The 19377-nt window shown below is 45.0% G+C and overlaps 2 protein-coding genes across 13 annotated transcripts in view; one reads left to right on the forward strand and one right to left on the reverse strand.

Moving 5' to 3' along the window:
• Nucleotides 1-12020, reverse strand: part of lrrk2 (leucine-rich repeat kinase 2) — a 26256-nt gene extending 14236 nt beyond the window's left edge. For 3 of the 9 annotated variants that reach the window (XM_034534227.1, XM_034534235.1, XM_034534236.1), the window contains exons 1-21: nucleotides 11006-11120; nucleotides 9631-10234; nucleotides 8632-8717; nucleotides 7855-7964; nucleotides 7253-7341; nucleotides 6715-6849; nucleotides 5923-6057; nucleotides 5165-5296; nucleotides 4689-4808; nucleotides 4250-4410; nucleotides 3828-3907; nucleotides 3562-3668; nucleotides 3320-3449; nucleotides 3024-3148; nucleotides 2662-2789; nucleotides 2049-2193; nucleotides 1759-1898; nucleotides 1498-1626; nucleotides 1135-1305; nucleotides 764-1028; nucleotides 471-674 (exon numbers count right to left, since the gene is read on the reverse strand). In XM_034534227.1, the coding sequence (XP_034390118.1) occupies nucleotides 471-674; nucleotides 764-1028; nucleotides 1135-1305; nucleotides 1498-1626; nucleotides 1759-1898; nucleotides 2049-2193; nucleotides 2662-2789; nucleotides 3024-3148; nucleotides 3320-3449; nucleotides 3562-3668; nucleotides 3828-3907; nucleotides 4250-4410; nucleotides 4689-4808; nucleotides 5165-5296; nucleotides 5923-6057; nucleotides 6715-6849; nucleotides 7253-7341; nucleotides 7855-7964; nucleotides 8632-8717; nucleotides 9631-9766 (2728 nt within the window). In that variant the 5' untranslated portion in view covers nucleotides 9767-10234; nucleotides 11006-11120. Of the gene's footprint in view, nucleotides 1-470; nucleotides 675-763; nucleotides 1029-1134; nucleotides 1306-1497; nucleotides 1627-1758; nucleotides 1899-2048; nucleotides 2194-2661; nucleotides 2790-3023; nucleotides 3149-3319; nucleotides 3450-3561; nucleotides 3669-3827; nucleotides 3908-4249; nucleotides 4411-4688; nucleotides 4809-5164; nucleotides 5297-5922; nucleotides 6058-6714; nucleotides 6850-7252; nucleotides 7342-7854; nucleotides 7965-8631; nucleotides 8718-9630; nucleotides 10235-11005; nucleotides 11121-11954 lie in introns of those variants that run through there. The other 6 variants (XM_034534232.1, XM_034534233.1, XM_034534228.1 and 3 more) reach the window with 5 other exon arrangements.
• Nucleotides 11008-17673, forward strand: LOC117731817 (proton myo-inositol cotransporter-like). 4 transcript variants are annotated; one of them, XM_034534302.1, is made up of 11 exons: nucleotides 11008-11119; nucleotides 12182-12642; nucleotides 12802-12961; nucleotides 13844-14052; nucleotides 14154-14262; nucleotides 14353-14516; nucleotides 14749-14863; nucleotides 15380-15505; nucleotides 15829-15947; nucleotides 16251-16403; nucleotides 16675-17673. In XM_034534302.1, exons 2-11 carry the CDS (start codon nucleotides 12207-12209, stop codon nucleotides 16893-16895), a joined length of 1812 nt encoding a protein of 603 aa, XP_034390193.1. In that variant the 5' UTR covers nucleotides 11008-11119; nucleotides 12182-12206; the 3' UTR covers nucleotides 16896-17673. The 4 variants fall into 4 exon arrangements, with proteins under 4 accessions (XP_034390193.1, XP_034390195.1, XP_034390191.1 ...); XM_034534304.1 differs by having other exon boundaries at nucleotides 11025-11119; nucleotides 12179-12642; XM_034534300.1 differs by lacking the exon at nucleotides 11008-11119 and adding an exon at nucleotides 11780-12031 and having other exon boundaries at nucleotides 12179-12642.
• Nucleotides 17674-19377: the final 1704 nt, after the last annotated feature.

The raw sequence follows: 19377 nt of genomic DNA on the forward strand, positions 1-19377 counted from the left end.
AAGGGTTGAGATTATCATTTGTAATATTAAAAAGAAAAATTATTATTCTTTATACTCTTTTTTTTTTTTTTTTTCTCCTCATCTTGTCCCAACATAAAGTTGATCGCATTTTTACATAATTTTTTATTAAACCGATCACACAAAGAAAGATGCATATGGGGGACGAATCTATTTCCAGACGTGTAGATGCCCTTATATCGTATATTTAAAAAGATCAACAAAAATTGTTTATTGTTATTGACCATTAATAAAACATGCACAACAACATCTACTTAAATCGTAAATCTCAGGATGTGTCGGACTGTGCACGAACTCTCAATAGAATTACTTTGTTTATCTGATTCAGACGTTTAAAATCTAATACAGTTCCACTCCAAGAAGACATTTACTGCCCGTGTTGGAACTCCTCCGTCCATCGCAGTAATTCACACGAACTACAGATTGTGCACAATGGTGTCGTCCGACGTTACCGTCGCTCTCCGCGTCGTCTTTGAAGAACAGGCCGTCGTCCACGGAGGCGAAGCTGAAGCTGGAGTCGTCGCTCTCGTCGGAGATGTAGCCGGAGGTCAGACAGGGGGAGGTCAGACAGGGGTCGCCCAGCGGTCTCGGAGGACCGCCGACGCTCTTGGACCTCTGGAACGACTGAATGTACCTCGCCAAGCTCACACCTTTACCTTGAAGACAGAGCGCAGGGCACGGAAATGAAGACGGGCCCACGAGTGAAACAAACAAAAACAGAGGAAAAGCGTGAACTCCTCCTCACTGCTGTTGGAGCGGCGGGTGAGCGCGCGGCCTCTCTCCGCCAGCAGGGGGCTGAGCCAGGCGGCGTCCAGGCGGCCGAGCCTGAAGCCCCCGAGGCAGAGGGCGCTGTTGTTGAGGTCCAGGCCCAGGCGGCCCAGCAGCTGGATGACCGTGGGCCCCTCGCCGCGCTTCACGCTCACGGCCAGAGCCCTGCGCAGGTGCTGCTCGTGGGCGCCCCGGCTGAGGAGGAGCTCCACCAGTTCGAGGGGTCCGCCTCGCTCACACACCTTTGGGTGGAGATTGGACTGACGGTTATTGTTAATTTATCTATTAAGTGTCCCGGAAGGCTGGCATTAAGTCTTTGATCTATTTTTTGTTTTGGTGACCTCTGACCTGGTAGATGAGAGACTCCGTCTTGGTCTTCCCGTTGACGTCGGCGCCCAGCTCGATCAGACACTCGGCCAGCGCGGCGTCTCCGTCCTCGCACGCCTTTTCCAGCATGTCGTAGTGCAGCTGGGAGTCGCACCACATCTTAGACAGAGCCAGGCAGGCCGGCTTACGCAGCTGGACGGGGAGGAGGGGGGGGGGGGGGGTTAGTTCATTGAATTAGGGGTTAAAGTGTCCAGTCTCATTCGAGCATGTCTGCTATGTCCTGTACTGTACGTCTCTATTATTTTTACCTTGACCCTATCCTTAGTTTCTAAGTGACTAATCGTAATCCAGCACCAGAGATCTCTGCCTACTGATCCAACTCACAGCACAGTTGTTCTGGTCCGGGGTCTCCTCTCTGAGGTGTCTGAAGATCTGCCTGTCAAAGTCTTCCCTCTGCAGCTCAGCGGCTGCTCCTGAACAGACGTCCAGCATCCTCAGAGCCACCTGAAAACACTGCGGGGGGGGGGGGGGGGGGAGTCGGGTCAGATCGAACAGTACCCCTTCCATAAAGCATAAAGCTCTCCATCCTTCAAAAAGAAAGCACAGCTAAAAGGCTGCATTTAAAAATAAAAAGAAGAGGGTCACCTTCAGCAGCACCTCGGAGTCGTCTCCGTACTGGATGAGGGAGGCGACCACGACCGAGGCCAGAACGGGTACGATCATCCGCGACAGCTTCTTCTTGGACACGAGGTAGGTGAGCAGGGTGAAGCCCCAGTAGTGTATCTCTGCGGGGCGGATAGGGAACAGCACCAAAACATCCCTTTAGGAGGCGTCACTACGCCGTCCCGTTGGCCGATTATTCTTTTTTTATCCCCGTCACCAAAATCAACTCTCAAATAGGCGAAACATCTAATTTTGACAGTTGTTTACTGTACCTCGTTCCCGTGGGAACATCTGTAGTGTGTGCAGCACCGTGTCTATCGCCCCCTGCTGGCAGAGCAAGTCCACCGCACCGGTGCAGTCGGCCAGAGCAGACAGCACCCTCAGGCCGCACGTCTGGATGACGGAGCTGCTGATGAACTGCACACGGACAGTCAGTAGAGTGTTTTATTGTCATGCTGTGCCTTTTCTCTTATTTAAGCTCGAAGACAGACGGATAACCAAACAGCCTCATGTCTATTCATTCAGGAGGTCAACTGGCAAATTCTCCTTTTTTGGAAAATGCAATTACACAGTTACGATGTTCTGGTTGCAAGAAAAGCTTCCGTGTAATCTCTACAATGAATGGAGGGACTGTTGACGTAATGAGTGAGAACTATACATTGCGTGCTGGCGGAGTATTCGTACAAAATCCCATTAGGGTGTTTTTTATGCTCTACCCTGTTTAGTTGTTTTTCTTTTTGTCTGGGGAATTTTATAAAATAAAATTAGGCCAGATTAGATCACTTTGTTCAAAGAAAGATTGACACTTGGGGTCTGTAAGGAAATGAAGCGTATTAGAGAGACATTCAATGGGGGGGGGGGGGGTGTTGGTCTGCGTGTTCGTACCCTGTTGAGAACCTCCAGGTAGAGGGTGTGGGCTCCTTCCACCACGCACTGGTTCTTCAGGACCTTCAGCGACACGTCGGCCATGTCGGGGTCCGCCACCGAGACGCCGTGCTCCCTCAAACTCCGGTCTGGGAATTCAAACAGGACGCAAGTGAAACCCACAGGAGGAGGCGAACATGCAGTTATCTATCGTGTGATCTAATTAGGGGGGCAGGACGAGGACACGATGACCTCATGAGGAGAAGTGAACATGAAGCAAGTCGTCAGTATTAAGAGTTAATAGTTCCTCGCAGTAACTTTAAGCGTTAACATAGAAAATATTGGTCAGTGGCCCTTTGACCGAAGGAGCACTTCTACGTTACCTGGGCAGAGGAAGACCAGGCTGGCTTGCAGAGCCTCCAGCTGAACCTCTGGCTGGAAGTTGTGGACCTTCATGGTGCCGAGGATCTGACTCATGGCCATGTTCAACTCATCCAGACTGGCTGTCCTGCAGACGCACACACACACACACACACACACACACACGTGAATATCAGTTTTTTTTAATGCATTTTTAAGAAAAATGTTGTCGCTCGATGATCCGTTTTCTTTCTTTCTCGTGCCGACTTCCTTTTTCCTGCACCGACGTGACGGAAAAAACAAGTGCGTCTGTGCCCACCTTCCCTGAAAGAGCAGGCTGAGCAGTTTGCAGGCGTTGATGGAAACCTCCGGCGAGGCCGGGTGTCTCTTCATCATCTCCACCAGGTTGACGTGGAGGCCGCTGGACAGCAGCAGGGAGCGCATCTCACCTGCAAACGGAGCCAAGTCACAGTGACCTTGATCTTTGACCTTCAAGAATACCACAGACAACTCGGGGGGGGGGGGGGGGGGGGGGGGGGGGGGGGGGCGTTGAAGGCTCACCGTTGTGCGTGAGGAGTGTGGCGATGGCACTGGTAGCGGCTTGAAACACACTGGGAGAGGAGGAGTGGAGCAGCATGGCCACCATCAACTGTCTGTGAACGGGAGTCCTGAAAAAAAAAAAACACCACACAACATCTCCATCGCGTCACACAATGTATTTCTTAAATATCTCTCATGGGATGGAGATGGTTGAGCTCTCAGGGCCACCGGTAGTCTCCAGATCTTTACCACCACGCACCTGTCGAAGGTGGCCACACTTCACGTACCTCTCGTCCCGCTCCTCCTCCGAGCGGTTCCCTGCAGCTCCGTGCAGTAACAGGTTGTGAATGGCCCAGCTCGCTGCTTCCTGAAGGGATTCACACACACACACACACACACACACACACACACACACACACACACACACACACACACACACACACACACACACACACACACACACACACACACACACACACACACACACACACACACACACACACACACACACACACACACACACACACACACACACACACACACACACACACACACACACACACACACACACACACACACACACACACACACACACACACACACACACACACACACACACAATCAGAATTATCCCACCGTGGGAAATATTGTCTGAAAAGCTCCAAAAAAAAAAAAAGGTGCCAAAAGAAACTCTCTCTCCGAGACCGACCTGAACGTCGGGCTCGGCCGCGTGGAGCTCCAGCGCCGTGCAGCAGGCCTCCATCCAGCCCAGGCCCATGTCCTCCACCTCCTCGCGGCCCCTGTTCTCCTCCTCCTCGCCCTCCTCCAGGCCCTGCTCGGCCACCGCTTTGTTGTGCACGATGGTGGCGGCTGGCGAGAGAGAGAGAGAGAGAAAAACAAGCCTCAACACGACAGAACTGCACTACGTTTTACTGGCTTCAAAGCCTGTGACTAAAAAGAATAAAAGAGTCAGTCAGCTATTAATATCCATATTTTGTAGCTTGAGTAAAATCAATCAGCGCAGTCACAGCCAACAGTTACGTTGAAGACAAAAAGGCATACTGTTCCGTCGCTAATCCACCTTGCCTGGATACGAGTAAACTATTTTTTAAAATGCACGCATGTGGGAGGCGAGTGCGCGTCCTCACTGAGGTCAGCCAGACAGGAGAGAGCGGCGGCTTGCAGCGCGGCGTTGTCCGGGAAAGTCCGGCAGGCTCGGACAGCCACCCTCTGGACGCCGTTCAGCACCAGGATGTTGTAGTAACTCTCTGCGGGGGGGGGGGGGGGGGGGAGAAAGACACACGGAGAACCGGCGTGATTACGCCTCTGTTGACCCCGTCGATCCTAATCTGTCAGCTGGCAAACACATTACTTTAAAATCGGAACGCGGGCGCGTTGAAGAGCGTTGGAGTCATTGATTTGGCAAACAGCGTTATCTGTTATTGGACTGTGAACACGCGAGGAGAAACTCCAAAAGTTATTCATCGACCGTGTTTTACGTTGGAGACTAAAGAATTAGTATTCAGCCAATTGTGTGTGTACCACTTGATTTCTGAGCTGTCATATAATATAATATAATGGTCCACCATAATATACAAACGCAATGAGAGGTCAAACTTCTGACCTGACGTAAACCTCCTCAACAGGCAGCAGGCCGTCTCCTGCAGGTCCTCCACCTCGGGGAAGGCGTCCGTGGCGGTGATGACGACGCTGTAGCACCGAGCGCCGCCCGACATCAACATCTCCACGTTACTCACTGGAAGAGAGAAGGTGAAACGGCTGCAATACCTCTTTATTGGATTTGGATTTTTTCATCTTTTTATAATAATAATAATAATAATAATAATAATTTATTTTTTAATGCAGCCTTTATTTTATTTGTCCTTATTTTAAATTGTTCTTATTATTATATTCTTAATATCACTATTGTTTTATCTCTTTTGTTTTATTTTGTTTAGTCCATCTCTTTATTATTTATATTTTTATTTTGAAGTATTACAATTACTTTATTTATTTATGTGCATTTTTCTGTCCGGACAAGAGCCTTGAAGCTTAAAAACTGAACTGCATGCCTTGAAAATATCAATAAACATAGCTGTGACAAAAAATAAAGAAAATAAATAAATATATATATATCCTCCATCACCGTAATAAACACAGGATTCAAGTGGAGAAAATGGTTTGTGACTAAAACTCTTGTCACGCTCCACTTTTCATGCAGAAATCATCCGGCTCATTACAATTTCCGTGTACAGCAATGTCTGAAATAGAAACTATAATTGTGGCCTGGTGTTTTTATCCTTTCCAAAACGTAGCCCTTTTTGACTTATGAAGCAATACGGTCAGTGCTTCATCCCTGATGATCACCATTATCGGTCTTACCGGGACGAGCCAGTGGCAGCATCACCTTCATGGCCTGCAGGAGCAGCTCCGGGTTGTCCGGGAACCTCTGCAGAGCCGCCAGAACCACGACGTGGTCCTGGTTCTCCACGAACTCCACCAGGTGGTCGTCACTCACTGGAAAGACGGGAGAAGAAGAAAAGAAAGAAGATATTCAGCTCCTGTATTAAAAAAAACAAGGCGAGCGTGTACAAATATGTTGAAGGAGTGAGAGAGTGGGATTTAGTGCCATCTAGTGGAGAGGTTGTAGATTGCATCCTACTGAATCCTCTAATGATCCCTCCCTCGGCGAGAGTGTGGGTGAACTACGATGAACTACGGTGGCCTTCGGGTGACGCGTAAAACAATCTCTCTCCAGAGTCAGTGAATAGTTTGACCCTTCTGGGCTACCATAGAAACATTAAACTCTGTTGAAATTCAATTTCTGCCAATGAGCTCAGCCTAAATCTAATTAAATGAGGATCTATTATGTTTCTCTGCTTTTATTAGCTCGCTAGCTAAAAATCCTAACTTTGACATACAGAGTACAAACAGTATGTTAAATGTATTTATATGGATGCAGGTGTTAGGCGTTACGGTAATTGATTGACCCGCCCCACTCTGCTCTCTGATTGGCCGGTTCTTAAAAATGTGTTAAGCTCATTGCTGGCCGAACACAATTGTCAGGAAAGGCCGTCAAATATAAGAATAAGTTCAAGTCCACAGAATAAGTATCAGTGAAATACATAAATAACAAAAAATGTGACACACACACACACACACACACACACACACCTCTCTCCAACAGGAGCTGCAGGGCTCCACAGCCTTGGAGCTGCACCTCTTCACTGGCAGGAAACGTCTTCATCGCCTGCACCACCAGGCCAAACACATCCTCTTCCTCCTCCAGCACCAGCAGAGGAATCATGTCTATCGTGAATTAAAGAAGCATAACAAATAAATAAATAAGTGTGAGGCCTTAATGGAGAACAGGAGTTTGTGGGGAGAAAAAAAGAAGCTCAAGCAACCGAGAATCTTTTGAACCCACGAATCAAATATTATGTGTTGAAGATAACTCGTGAATATCTATTAGCGGTTTCAGATACTACTTTTCTTTCTTTTCGGGAGTATGTGAATATATACATATAAAAAATGCTCCTCAGATTCCAAAGCAGGAAGTCTTTTTGCTTGCGACCAGTATTTGCCGACCATGCTGTCCGAGTTTATCCTCTTTGTAAATCATCTAGTTTTCAGGTCTTCAGATCACAAGAGTTCAACCAGCTGGAGGATCTCTACAGGCTTCGGGCCGGGCCTTCACGTCACTCACGCGTACCTGATCTGAGCAGCAGGGCCAGGGCCCGGAGTCCGACCGTGGTGACTCGGCCGTCCGTGCTGTACTGAGAGAGCACCTTCAGGATCTGCCTGGAAGACACAAGGAGACGAGGCCACGAGTGAACCGGAGGCCGAGGCCTAGAAATCTGTTTACTGTCTGCATGCAGTAGGTAGGTATACAGAAATAGTTAAAAGATCTAACCACACATGTGAGAACTTCAGGACTAAGAGCTGAAGGAAACCACACAGCTCGGTGGAATACAGAGGACACGCGTCATACAGCAAAGCAAAGGAACCGAAAAAGGCCTCTCGGAGAGAACAATGAACAGGAACTGAAAACTCAGAACGACCTTCAGGAGCTTTTCGACCTGGAACTTCTGAAAGTGAGAAAATCTATTTAACTTAAAAAAGAAAAACAGATGTGGACCAGGTGAGGTGGCTCAGGATGCTTCAATAGATTTATTCATGGTTTATTTAAGTAATACAAATGTAACTTAAAAACCTTTCAGATTAGATTAAAAGGTTATAAATCGCGCATTTGGCTTAGATGTGTACTGCGGATACAAACCACAAAAAATTTAAATTTAGTTAGTCTTTACTCACTGGTGCACTCCCAGTACCTCCCAGTCCTTGGCGGCCTCCAGAGGTCTGGTCAGCCGGTCCAGCGTGCGGGGGCATATTTCAATCAGCCGGCAGAGCAACGACCAGCCCACCTGGAGAGCGGAGGAGAAGGTCAACCGTCACGCACACGGCTTCAGATGGAACCATCAACAATTAGAAATATGCAGAAAGAAAAGACCTGCAGTGTTAATTTGACATGCAAGATGAGGACCTGGAGAAATCTGACTAAACCAGCGTTATTATATAGGACCATCAGTCATTCAACTAGGTTAAAACTACGAGAAAAATCATTTTCCTGGTTCCAGTTTGACTTTCTTCCTCTCATTTTACATGCGTTTCAAAGGATTACGGGATTTCCAGGTTCAAAAGTACTTTAAATCAGATTCTGTTGTATTCTGTTGCGACTGACCGACTCACAGTCTGACTATCGGTTTGTGTTCTGCTGCTATCGGACCTCTGATAAGCTGCAGTCAGCGGATACGCCATGAACACGCTGGATGAGGCGTGGGCATGTCAGCTGAGGGTGTTGCGCGCGCGCACACACACACACACACACACACACACACACACATACATACATCCTTGTGTCTGGGTTTAAAAAGGTGGCGCACATTTCTGTTTCTTTAAAAACTGATGCTTTTGGACGTTTGTCATTAAAATAAACCGTGTTTGAAGCCACCGCTGGACGTCGAGATGGCCGAAAGGAGAAATATAAACACACACAAATAAAATAAAGACGTTTCTGGAGTCCTGCGGTACCTGCTGGACTTCTCTACTGCCGATGTAGGATGACAGCACCAACACGAGGGGGGCATGGACATCTTTGTCCTCAAACAGTTCGGCTGCTGCGACACGTAAAAATAAATAAATAAAAAGGTGACACGTTAGCTTTGAATGCACTCGTTTCTTCTACTGTGATTAAAACATACTGATAAGAATAAAAATATAAAAAACAAAGATATATAAATAAATATATATATATATATATATATGTATTATTTATTTTATTTATATATATATATATATAAAATAAATAATACACATATATATATATATATATATATATATATAAATTAATTAATAAAATACATAGAAAAATGTAAAAAATAATAATAAATATATATAAAAAAGTGAACGTACATCAATATTATTAAACATGGTGCGTATGCATTATGATTAATGAAGTTGTACCATCTTAATATTAAGAACCAGGCCCTGTTGGATTAAAATGACTCGACTACAGCAATGCATCCGCCTCCAGTATGTGTCACATATTTTATCTGTAAGCTATTCACTGTATTGCAGAACACGTCTCATCACTATACTTTAACTCATACTCTGTAAATCAAAAGTAAAACTGTCTTAGGACCCAACAGAGTCACTCTGAAGCAGTAGTGGAGGTACATTGTTGAGGTACTTGGAGTATTTCCATTTCCTGCACCTTCTTGATCCAACTACACCACTTTTTTTTTTTAAAGGGATAAACTATTGTACTTTTCCTCTCCTTCACGTTTACTTTACAGATTAAGATTTTACCTACAAAAGCACATGATCAATTAATAACAATACAACTCTCTGAAGTACTTTTAATGTAATACTTTCAAGTTAATAAAATAATAATAATTATGCATTTCTTTTGAACGCCATGCTCCTCTAAAATGAGTTTTTCCATTAAAAGTAAAAAGGATCCGGATACTTGTACAATTGGAACAATGTGGCCAGAGGACATCGTGCCGCACGCGTCACGCGCTCTCCTACCGTTGTCCGAGTGCGCGAGGAAAAGCAGATCCTGGACGATCTGGATCAGCGTGCACAGCTGGCGGTCCTCCTGCGGGATTTTCAGCCTCACCAGGAGCTTCTTCAGCCTCTCCTCCAGCTCCTCTTGGTTCACCATGCTCACGCCGCCGCTTCCTCTGCGTCCTTTCGGGGGGGGGGAGACAGCAGCAATTCACGTGGAGCGACGCGCCGCGTCGGAACCGGGGAGCCTCGGCGGGTCCACCGGAGCGTCACGAAACCGGTAAAGTGCCCCTCGTGTCATTACGTCACGTGTCTAAATAGTACACTGCGTCACGTCGTATGACGTTTCGGCTGCAAGTGTGTATATATATATATATATATATATATATATTTTTTTGGTTTGCTCTTCACGCACCGGAGAAGCTGTCGGTGTGTCCCGGGGAACGTGGACGTGTCACCGCGAGGCCTCGGCTGGGTTCTCCCCACTCCCAACCCCCGACCCGGTTCCTCTCTTGCGGGCTTTCGGGGGTTGTTTCTGCGGTAGTAAAAGTGTGTTCCTCCTTCCTTACAGTCGCATCATATGACTCACGGTGGAGAGAGGACTTCCCGTTTGTTGAAGAGGAAACTGGAAGTAAACACGGAGGGTGATGGTGGTGGAGGGGGCGGAGAGTCGACACGTTTCACGTCGAGTAAAATCACTGCCTCCCCGTTGTTGTTGTTGTTGTTGTTTTTGTTTAACTCGAATTACATCTGCTGTGATTGACGGGCATACTTTTCCGGTGTCTGGTGTCACATGTGCCGGTGTTCACCGAGCAGTGAAATAAAATCCCACATTGTTTCTTTGCAAAATAGGGGAAATTATAACTTTGGCCGTATGAATATCAAAACTACAGCTTATTGGAATATGTATCTAAATTCTGAATAAATATCTTAAAATAAAAAAGCGATTAATTCAACAAAATACCATCGTCTTTTGTTTTGCACTGCGCATCTAGCAGCGTGTTTACGGTATTAATAGTTTTTAATAGTGATATTAGCACGTGCCCAATTTAGTAAAATCAGATTTATTTTTGTCTATACAAAAAAAAAGTGAAAAAAAAGTGAGTGAACGATAATAAAAACGTTTATCTTTTTATAGATTATATTTCAATTTTTTTTTTTTACATTTAAAATTGTAATGTATTTTAAATTGCGTGTATATTATTGTCATTATTGTTTACATGTATTTGCTGTTGCTTCACATCGTTTTTGTAATGAGGGCCTGTTGCATTTGTCAAAAATAATGCTTCTGTTTAAACTTCTATTTGAGGTTTAAAAAAATCAAAAAAATAACGCCCCTATGATAAAATAACCCAATCCCCTTTGAGGCACAGGTGAGCTCTCTCTTCGGTGTCACCTGTTTGGTGGGCGTGATCCTCCTTTTCCTGCAGCGCAGTCATGTGATTTCGACTTCCTGGTTTGTTGACGACAAGAACTCCTGCTGCAGTGGTCCGGAATAAACTTTGAACAGGTATAAACTACAGACGTATTGTTGAGTTTATTGTGCACGTGTAACATCTGTTTCGTTAACTTTGTGTGTGTGTGTGTGATGTCGTTTTATATTGAATCTGTCGACTATTTTGATTGCAAATGTAGCTCTTGTACATTGCTTATGGGCTTTTTTTGAGTTTGTCTTTAATGCAGCATGCAGTTTAAAGCTGCACTGTGAGTCTATATCAATACATAAAGATACTTAGGGTTAGATGTTACGAGTTGTACCACCAGTCGCCCAAACTGGCAACCCGGTGTAAATTAAATACTTAACTTAAATGAGCAGGGCTACTTTTTTTAATTTCTTCAATAAAACAATTAAAAGGAATTGCATGCCGAATGACTTAAAAAAAACAAACTATAAATGGTCTCAACATCTGTTTTTAAGATACTAAATGATAGATTCTTAAGACAGCTGTCAGTCTCTTCCTACATTTATTAATAATAATAATAATAATTCTCAAAAAACACATTTCCTAAATACCTGCTAATGATTCGGAATACGGATGACTCATCTTATTTATGAATAATCGATTATTTCTTTTACATTTTAAGTCACAAGACAACTGTTTTCGGAGGGGGGGGGGGGGGGGGGGTTTAAAACGTGTGCAGTCAGCCGTTAGTCACGTGACGTCACACGTAAACATTAAACATGGCCGCCGACGAAAGGTAGCGGTAGCGCCGTCGGTGGTGAAGGTCTTCGTTTCCGAAGCCATTAAAGTTGAATTTAAGCCAAACCGCTGACCCGACGCGACACTAAACATCTTCCGTGCTACCGGGACAGAAGCTCACGGGAGCTCACGGAGAAATGTTACCGTTAAGTCACCTCACGGCCGGCCGTTAAAATCTCCGCTTCTTCCCGAGGGGTCTCTCCTCGCGAGCTGGACCGGAAGTAAATATTTATTGAGACCGTCTGGTGCTGAAAAAAAAAAAATTTTTTTTTAATTCTTCTTGTTTTGTGCTCACTTTTTTCCTCCACTCTGCTATGTTTTGAGGATGTTTAAAAAAAAAAATATTTGTGCATTATTATCTTGTCCAGCAGCCACGATGAAGACAGTCTGAAGCACATGATCTCGATGGGCGGCCGGAGGCAGAAAGCAGTGGACGACGAAGAGCGCACTCTCATCGTGCCTCCGTCTTCCTCTGGCGGGGATCTCCCGGACCAAGATGCCTCCGCGACGGGGTTCATCTACGTGTTGGCGTTCTTCTCCGCCCTGGGGGGGTTCCTCTTCGGGTACGACACCGGGGTGGTGTCCGGGGCCATGCTGCTCCTGAAGGAGGAGATGAACCTGAGCACCCTGTGGCAGGAGCTGCTGGTCTCCAGCACCGTCGGGGCGGCGGCGCTCTCGGCCCTGAGCGGAGGCTTCCTGAACGGGTGGCTGGGCCGCAGGGTCTGCATCCTGTTGGCCAGCTTCATCTTCGCCGTCGGCGGCGTCATCCTGAGCGCGGCCCCGGACAAAGCGGTGCTTCTCGTGGGCAGAGTCACAGTGGGTTTGGGCATCGGTGAGTTTTGCGTCCTTCACACTAACCAGATAAAGGCAAATGTAAACAAAGCAGGTCCTATAAAGTACCCAAGCAACTTCTCCCCTCACCCCACCTGCCCTGCTTCTCTAGTATTGGCTTGTATTTGCATTTAAAAGGAAACTTTTTGACGTTTATCAGGCATTGCCTCGATGACGGTTCCCGTCTACATCGCCGAAGTTTCCCCCCCCAACAGGAGAGGTCAGCTGGTCACCATCAACTCCCTCTTCATCACCGGCGGCCAGTTCATCGCGAGCGTGATCGACGGCGTGTTCAGCTACATGGGCCGCGGCGGCTGGAGGTGTGCAATCGGGTTCTTCTCCATGACGGGCCTCTGCTTTTTTAGTTTTTATTTACCTGTGTGTTTGTGAAGGGCGTGGCTGACATGTGACGCATGTTGCTGCGGGGCAAACGGTGACAAGAAACTGTGTTTTGAGGTAATCTAGTATCGAAGCAGTCAAACTTTATTTGCATTGCAGCTTTTTTTTAAATTAAAAGCCAGTGAAAATAAGACGGAACAAGTTGTGGGCCAGTGAAAAACCACAGAAAAGAGAATTAAATCTAATAAAATAGAATTTAAGAGCTATTGTAATGGTGGTAAAACAGTGTGAAATGAGCATTAGATTATTGAAGAAGAAATGATCAAATTATTATTCAATACAATAAAATAAGTGATTAATAAAATATAATATATTCAACCTATAATATTCAACCTAAATACAATAAAATAAGTGATTTAAAAACAACAACAATGAAACGTAGGCGACAAAACAAGTGGATAAAGTAAATGTCTATAAACCACTCTTACAGTCTGGCTGAACAGGTTTCAGGTCTGGGTGTCAAGATGTCAGCTGCTTTGTTTGTCCACCAGAGGGCAGTGACGAGTTTATTTCTTTTAACCGTGAAACATCTTTTGGCTGATGAACTGTATATAGTTATCAAGCTGGTAAAACTCTCAAATATTGTTACAGGCAGAGCAAACAGAGGATCATCCATGGATTTGGCTGAACTTAAAAAAAAAAAAAAGTGTGTGTCTTTGCTGCCTCAATTCATGTTTGAGGTTCATGCAACGATGAAGCAGCTTGACCTTGACTCTCCATCATGCCCTCTAAGACCCCCGAGAGTCCCTGTTTAGCTGCACCGCTACCATCCAGGCTCCCCCCCCCCCCCCCTGTACTTGCAGGTACATGCTGGGGTTGTCCGTTCTCCCGGCGGTGCTGCAGTTCGTGGGCTTCCTCTTCCTGCCGGAGAGCCCTCGTTGGCTCCTCGCGAAGGGCCGGAGCCAAGAGGCCCGCCGAGCTCTGAGCCGGATCAGAGGAGACCGGGGCGTCGACGAGGAGTACGCCGCCATCCGAACCAGCGTCGAGAAAGAGAAGAAAGGGGCGGGTGGAGGTGAACGATTTTTATTTATTTTTATTTTTTTTTAAATGGAGGAGTGAAAAAAAGGGTTTGTTGTGGGTTTAATATTCCTTAAATGTGTTTGTTTGTTTTAGGAGGCCTCGTTATTTCGCGGATCTTGAGCCACGGTCCGACTCGAAGGGCTCTCATCGTTGGCTGCAGCCTCCAGATGTTTCAGCAGCTGGCCGGGATAAACACCGTCATGTAGGTGGTTCTCCTCCCCTTGTGGCGGCTCCCACGTAACGATCCGAGTGTAAAAAATTGTGTGTGTTTTTTTTCATAATTAATATCCAGGTACTACAGCGCCACCATTCTGCAGATGGCCGGGGTGCGTGATGTCAAACAGGCGATCTGGTTGACCGCTGCAACTTCCGCCACCAACTTCGTGTTCACCTTGGTCGGCGTGTGGCTGGTGGAGCGCGTGGGCCGCAGGAAGCTCACCCTGGGCAGTCTGATGGGTTCGCGTCTTTAATTTTTATCCTTCCGCGGTGATGAGTTTTTTTTTTTATTTACATTTTAAAATAATTTTTTTTATTTCATTCACGCAGTAATGTTTCTATTATTGTGTCACGTTACCATGCGTTTACGTCGTAGGATTTTATTCATTTATTCCTGATTTAAAAAAAAAACATATTTCTCCAAACTTTTTTTATTTAACGGATCTATTTCTTTGTCTTTTCTCTACTGCAGGCACCGGTCTGAGTCTGACTCTGTTGGCGGTCGGGTTCTTGCTGGCGGCACAGCATTCTCCGCCCACCACCCTCCACCCGGTCGACGCCCAAAACTCCACCTGCCGACTCTACAGGTGAGAGCTTCACTGCGACCATGTTTGAGGCCTTTTAGTCTGTAGTTTTTCTCATGAATAACTGATATGTTAATGCAGATATTTTTCCAGTTTAATATCCTTTTGATTGGATGTAGGAAATCGCTCAAAGAAAAATGCAAAAGTCATTATTGGTCTTGAAGAAATTTGGGTTTAAACGAGGGCGTCTGGAGCAACCATATGATTAATACGTTGCTCACCGTGTTGCTCACCGTGTTGCTCTGTGTTGTTCTGTGTTGCTCACCGTGTTGCTCTGTGTTGCTCACCGTGTTGCTCACCGTTGCTCACCGTGTTGCTCTGTGTTGCTCACCGTGTTGCTCACCGTTGCTCACCGTGTTGCTCTGTGTTGCTCACCGTGTTGCTCACCGTGTTGCTCTGTGTTGCTCTGTGTTGCTCACCGTGTTGCTCACCGTGTTGCTCTGTGTTGCTCACCGTGTTGCTCACCGTGTTGCTCACCGTGTTGCTCTGTGTTGCTCACCGTGTTGCTCTGTCCTCCAGGTCCTGTGAGTTCTGCATGTTGGATCCAGATTGTGGGTTCTGCTATCGTGAAGACGACAGCAGAGTGTACAACTCCTCCTGCGTTCCCGTCAATCAAGCGTCCACAGATAACGCCGCCTGGGGAAGGTCGGACCCCGTTTTATTATTATTATTATTATTATTATTATTATTATTATTATTATTCTGTTAACTTCTGCTGTTTTTTATTGTTAAAATAAACCGACCATTACAATAGTAGACCGTGATCTTTAATCATTAAAAGTGATCTAATGATTTCCTTCACTGGACTGAACGTCGAAGCAAAAAGGAGTAACGTCCTCTCTGTGCTCACGTACTTTTCAAAATAAAATACAGCAGCACACATTATTGATTTCTTTTGCTGGATTTTTGAATATATCAACTGTAGATAGATGCCGGTTTCAACTCCTTGTAATGTTTCTATCATCCAGGTGTTCCAACCAGACGGAGGCGACTGCGAGCCCGATGTGGGCCTACAACTACTGTCCAACGTCCTACTCCTGGGTCGTCATCATGGGCCTCATCCTCTACCTCGCCTTCTTCGCTCCGGGTCTGAAAATACTAATACTTAAATGTTCTTCACCCCAAACGTGACGAAAACCGTCTCGCCGCTTCTTAAATATTCTGTGTATGCGCACGAATAATATTTAAAAAATAATAATGTGTAGGGCTTGACGGGAAGGTTCAAACCCTCTTTTAACATATAAAAAGTAGGGACGGCGAAACATACAAAATGTATAAAGTCTTGGGAAGCGTTTTCATTATTAAGAGGACACATCTATTTTTTTTTTTTGTTTGATGCCTGCGGTATCAAATCGCCGTGGTGAAGGAGACGGTCTCTGTGTGTTTTTAGGTATGGGCACCATGCCTTGGACGGTGAACTCCGAGATCTACCCGCTGTGGGCCCGCAGCACCGGCAACGCCTGGTCGGCCGGGGTCAACTGGATCTTCAACGTCCTGGTGTCCCTGACCTTCCTCCACGTCGCCCGGTACCTGACTTATTACGGTGAGAGGCCGTTAAATACGCCGACGTATCATCATAATAATGATGTTGACCATAAGTTTACTGAATAGAATTGGAAGCTACCTCATCTGCTACCTTTTGTTCCCTTTTTTTATAATGCATTATACTTTCTTTATTGCTTTTGTATAAAAGCAATAAAGTAGTCCATGAATATGAGTCTGAAGTACGATTCCTTCGTTTACGGCGTTTTAGCCGGTCTTGCCTCTCTCGTTGCAGACGTGAGCTAAACGCCTTTTTAATCTCTCCTCCCCAGGGGCGTTCTTCATGTACACGGGCCTGGTGGCGGTGGGGCTGCTCTTCGTCCAGGGCTGCCTCCCGGAGACGAAGGGCCTGCCGCTGGAGGACGTGGAGAACCTGTTCGCCGGTCGGCTCTGCTCCTGCGGGTCCTCCTCGGCCACTCGCGACGTGCATTACGTCCGGGTGAACGGCAGAGGCAGCCACCCCTCTGACAGCGACGCCTCGGACGCAGAGTAGACGTCTTCTCCGTGGGGGGGGGGGGGGGGGTGGACTTAACCGGTGAGAATGTGTCTGATCGTAGGCTCGGCGGTCTGTGACGGCATCACGTCCACAAGGTGACGATCCTCCATGAACACATTCCTGTTTTAAATGTTTTTAAACTTTTCACGTGTGCTGCTGCTCGTGGGTCAATGCTATTGTTTGCACAGTGGGATGGATTGCACTTTAAAAAAAAAAAAAAGTGTCCTTTTGTTGTTTTCTTTTTTTCTTTTATGTTGGTTTGCTAAAATGCGTTGCTCGAATATTTAATTAAACCTTTTTCTGGCGAGGTTCTGACTTTTTCTAGCGAGGTTCTGAGCGTCCCGTTTGCACAGAGACGCTCTGACATTTGCCAGTTTGCAATCTTAAAGACTAACAAAATCAAGATTACCACAAAAAATTTGAAGAGGGGAAATTTGCTATTTACCTGTTTTTTTATTTATGTTTTTTTTCTGAGTGAAACGTGTGGAAAATGGTACAAAGGCCGTCATAATTCTGGGAGCAGAAAAAACATTTCCAATATTTCCAAAGTGCATTTTGTGGTTACCGATCCATAATCCTGACTTCTGATGCCGTGTTTGTTACGACAGCAGTGAGATCACCTGACTGCTATTCATGTGAATCGTATTAATTACCGACGTTGTGGGAGAAATTAAAAAATGAATGCCGTTTGTATCGGAAACTATTTTGTACAACGGGTGGATGTGATGTTTGTCGTGAAGGAGGAAAAAAACAACAATAAATCCATTTAATTTAATGACAAATAAGTTTGATTTGGTGTGAAATGCTCATGTTTCATATAGAGTTACATTCCACGTCTCTGTGATTTATGTTCTGTACATCAATATGATCTTTGGTAAATGCACACACAGTGCAAAAGGTCACTGTTTGATGTATCGTTAACATTTATGGAGTCAGTAGATGTGCTGTATATAAGTGTGTGTGTGTGTGTGTAGAGTACTCTAATAATTAAAATAATAAAATGGCTCCTGTGTTGGCTGTGTTTTAATAGTCACTGCCCCCTCAAATTAAAAAAACAAACATGAAAAAGGAGTATTTAATTTGAAAAAAAAAAAGACTTCAGTTCTTTTGTAAAGCAGTACCTTTCTTCACCACATGGTGTCACTGTTTGACTGCTGGGAGGAAGGCAGCTGTGAAGGTAGATTTGTGTCTTTATTATGCAAAGGAACAACATGTAAGTAAAAATACCTAAACTGAGAATACATTGTGTTAGTTTTGCTTATGAAACTATAATTTTTGGCTGCAAATCAAAAATATTTGCTCTAAAAGGATGTTTCTGATATCTTTCAAAATAAAGCTCCTACTTTTGTATGTTAAAAAAACTTATTTCGGCATATTCGAGGTGCTATATTCTCAATAATTCCAAAAGATGACTGATGCATGTGCAATATCTAATTGAATATTGGATGTTATTAGCTCACTGGCATAGACTTCTATACAACCAGAGGAGTCGCCCCCTGGTGGTCAGTAGAGATAATGCAATTTTAACACATGAAGCATAGACTTCTATACAACCAGAGGAGTCGCCCCCTGGTGGTCAGGAGAGAGAATGCAGCTTTAACACAAAGCATAGACTTCTATACAACCAGAGGAGTCGCCCCCTGGTGGTCAGGAGAGAGAATGTAGCTTTAACACATGAAGCATATACTTCTATACAACCAGAGGAGTCACATAGCAGGAAATTACAGGAGAGAGAAAAAGAGACAGAGACGTTGTGGCAAATGCAACTCAACCTCTCCATCACCAGGGCGCCAAACAGGCCGAACGGTGTCTTGAAATGCTTTTATTTTGAAATTCAACATCAGAATGTCCCAATATTGGATTCACCATTCATACAATTCATAGATGTTTCATTCATTCATTAAAGTTTAATTTATTACTATTTTCATACTATAATATAATGAAAATTACCTTGAACTACAGTAGAAGCATAAACACTGGGAGGAATTTATAAAATAAAATAAACTGCTTTTCATGGTAATATATATTATATATACTTTTTGAGAATGTGTTTTCTTAGTTTAGCTACTCAATGCTAGTAGATCTGATTTTTTATTTTATTTTTCATTAATTCATTATTTTTGTGTGTTTGTGTCTTTATGCCATGTTTGAAAAAAAACAAACAAATAAGACAATGTTACATTTGTCAGTACAGTTTACAGGTAATTCATTAATTAATCAATCCTTAATAAAATATGTTCGTCTTTTGAGGGGGAAAAAACTGTGTAAAGTAACTTATATCACATATTTCTTAATTTTTTATATCTTTACAAAATGAAAGTATATTTCTGACTTTCTCCCCAAAAAATTAGCTTACACCCTTTGTCATGACGTCATCTCGTACCCCCCCCCCCCCCCCCCTCCGGAGAGGGCGTGGCTTGCTGACGCATTGCGGCTCCCTCCCCGGGTGCGTTAAACTTGTTGCAAAACACCGGCGGCG

This window comes from Cyclopterus lumpus, chromosome 6 (genome assembly GCF_009769545.1).
Source record: "Cyclopterus lumpus isolate fCycLum1 chromosome 6, fCycLum1.pri, whole genome shotgun sequence".
Taxonomy (NCBI): Eukaryota; Metazoa; Chordata; class Actinopteri; order Perciformes; family Cyclopteridae; genus Cyclopterus; species Cyclopterus lumpus.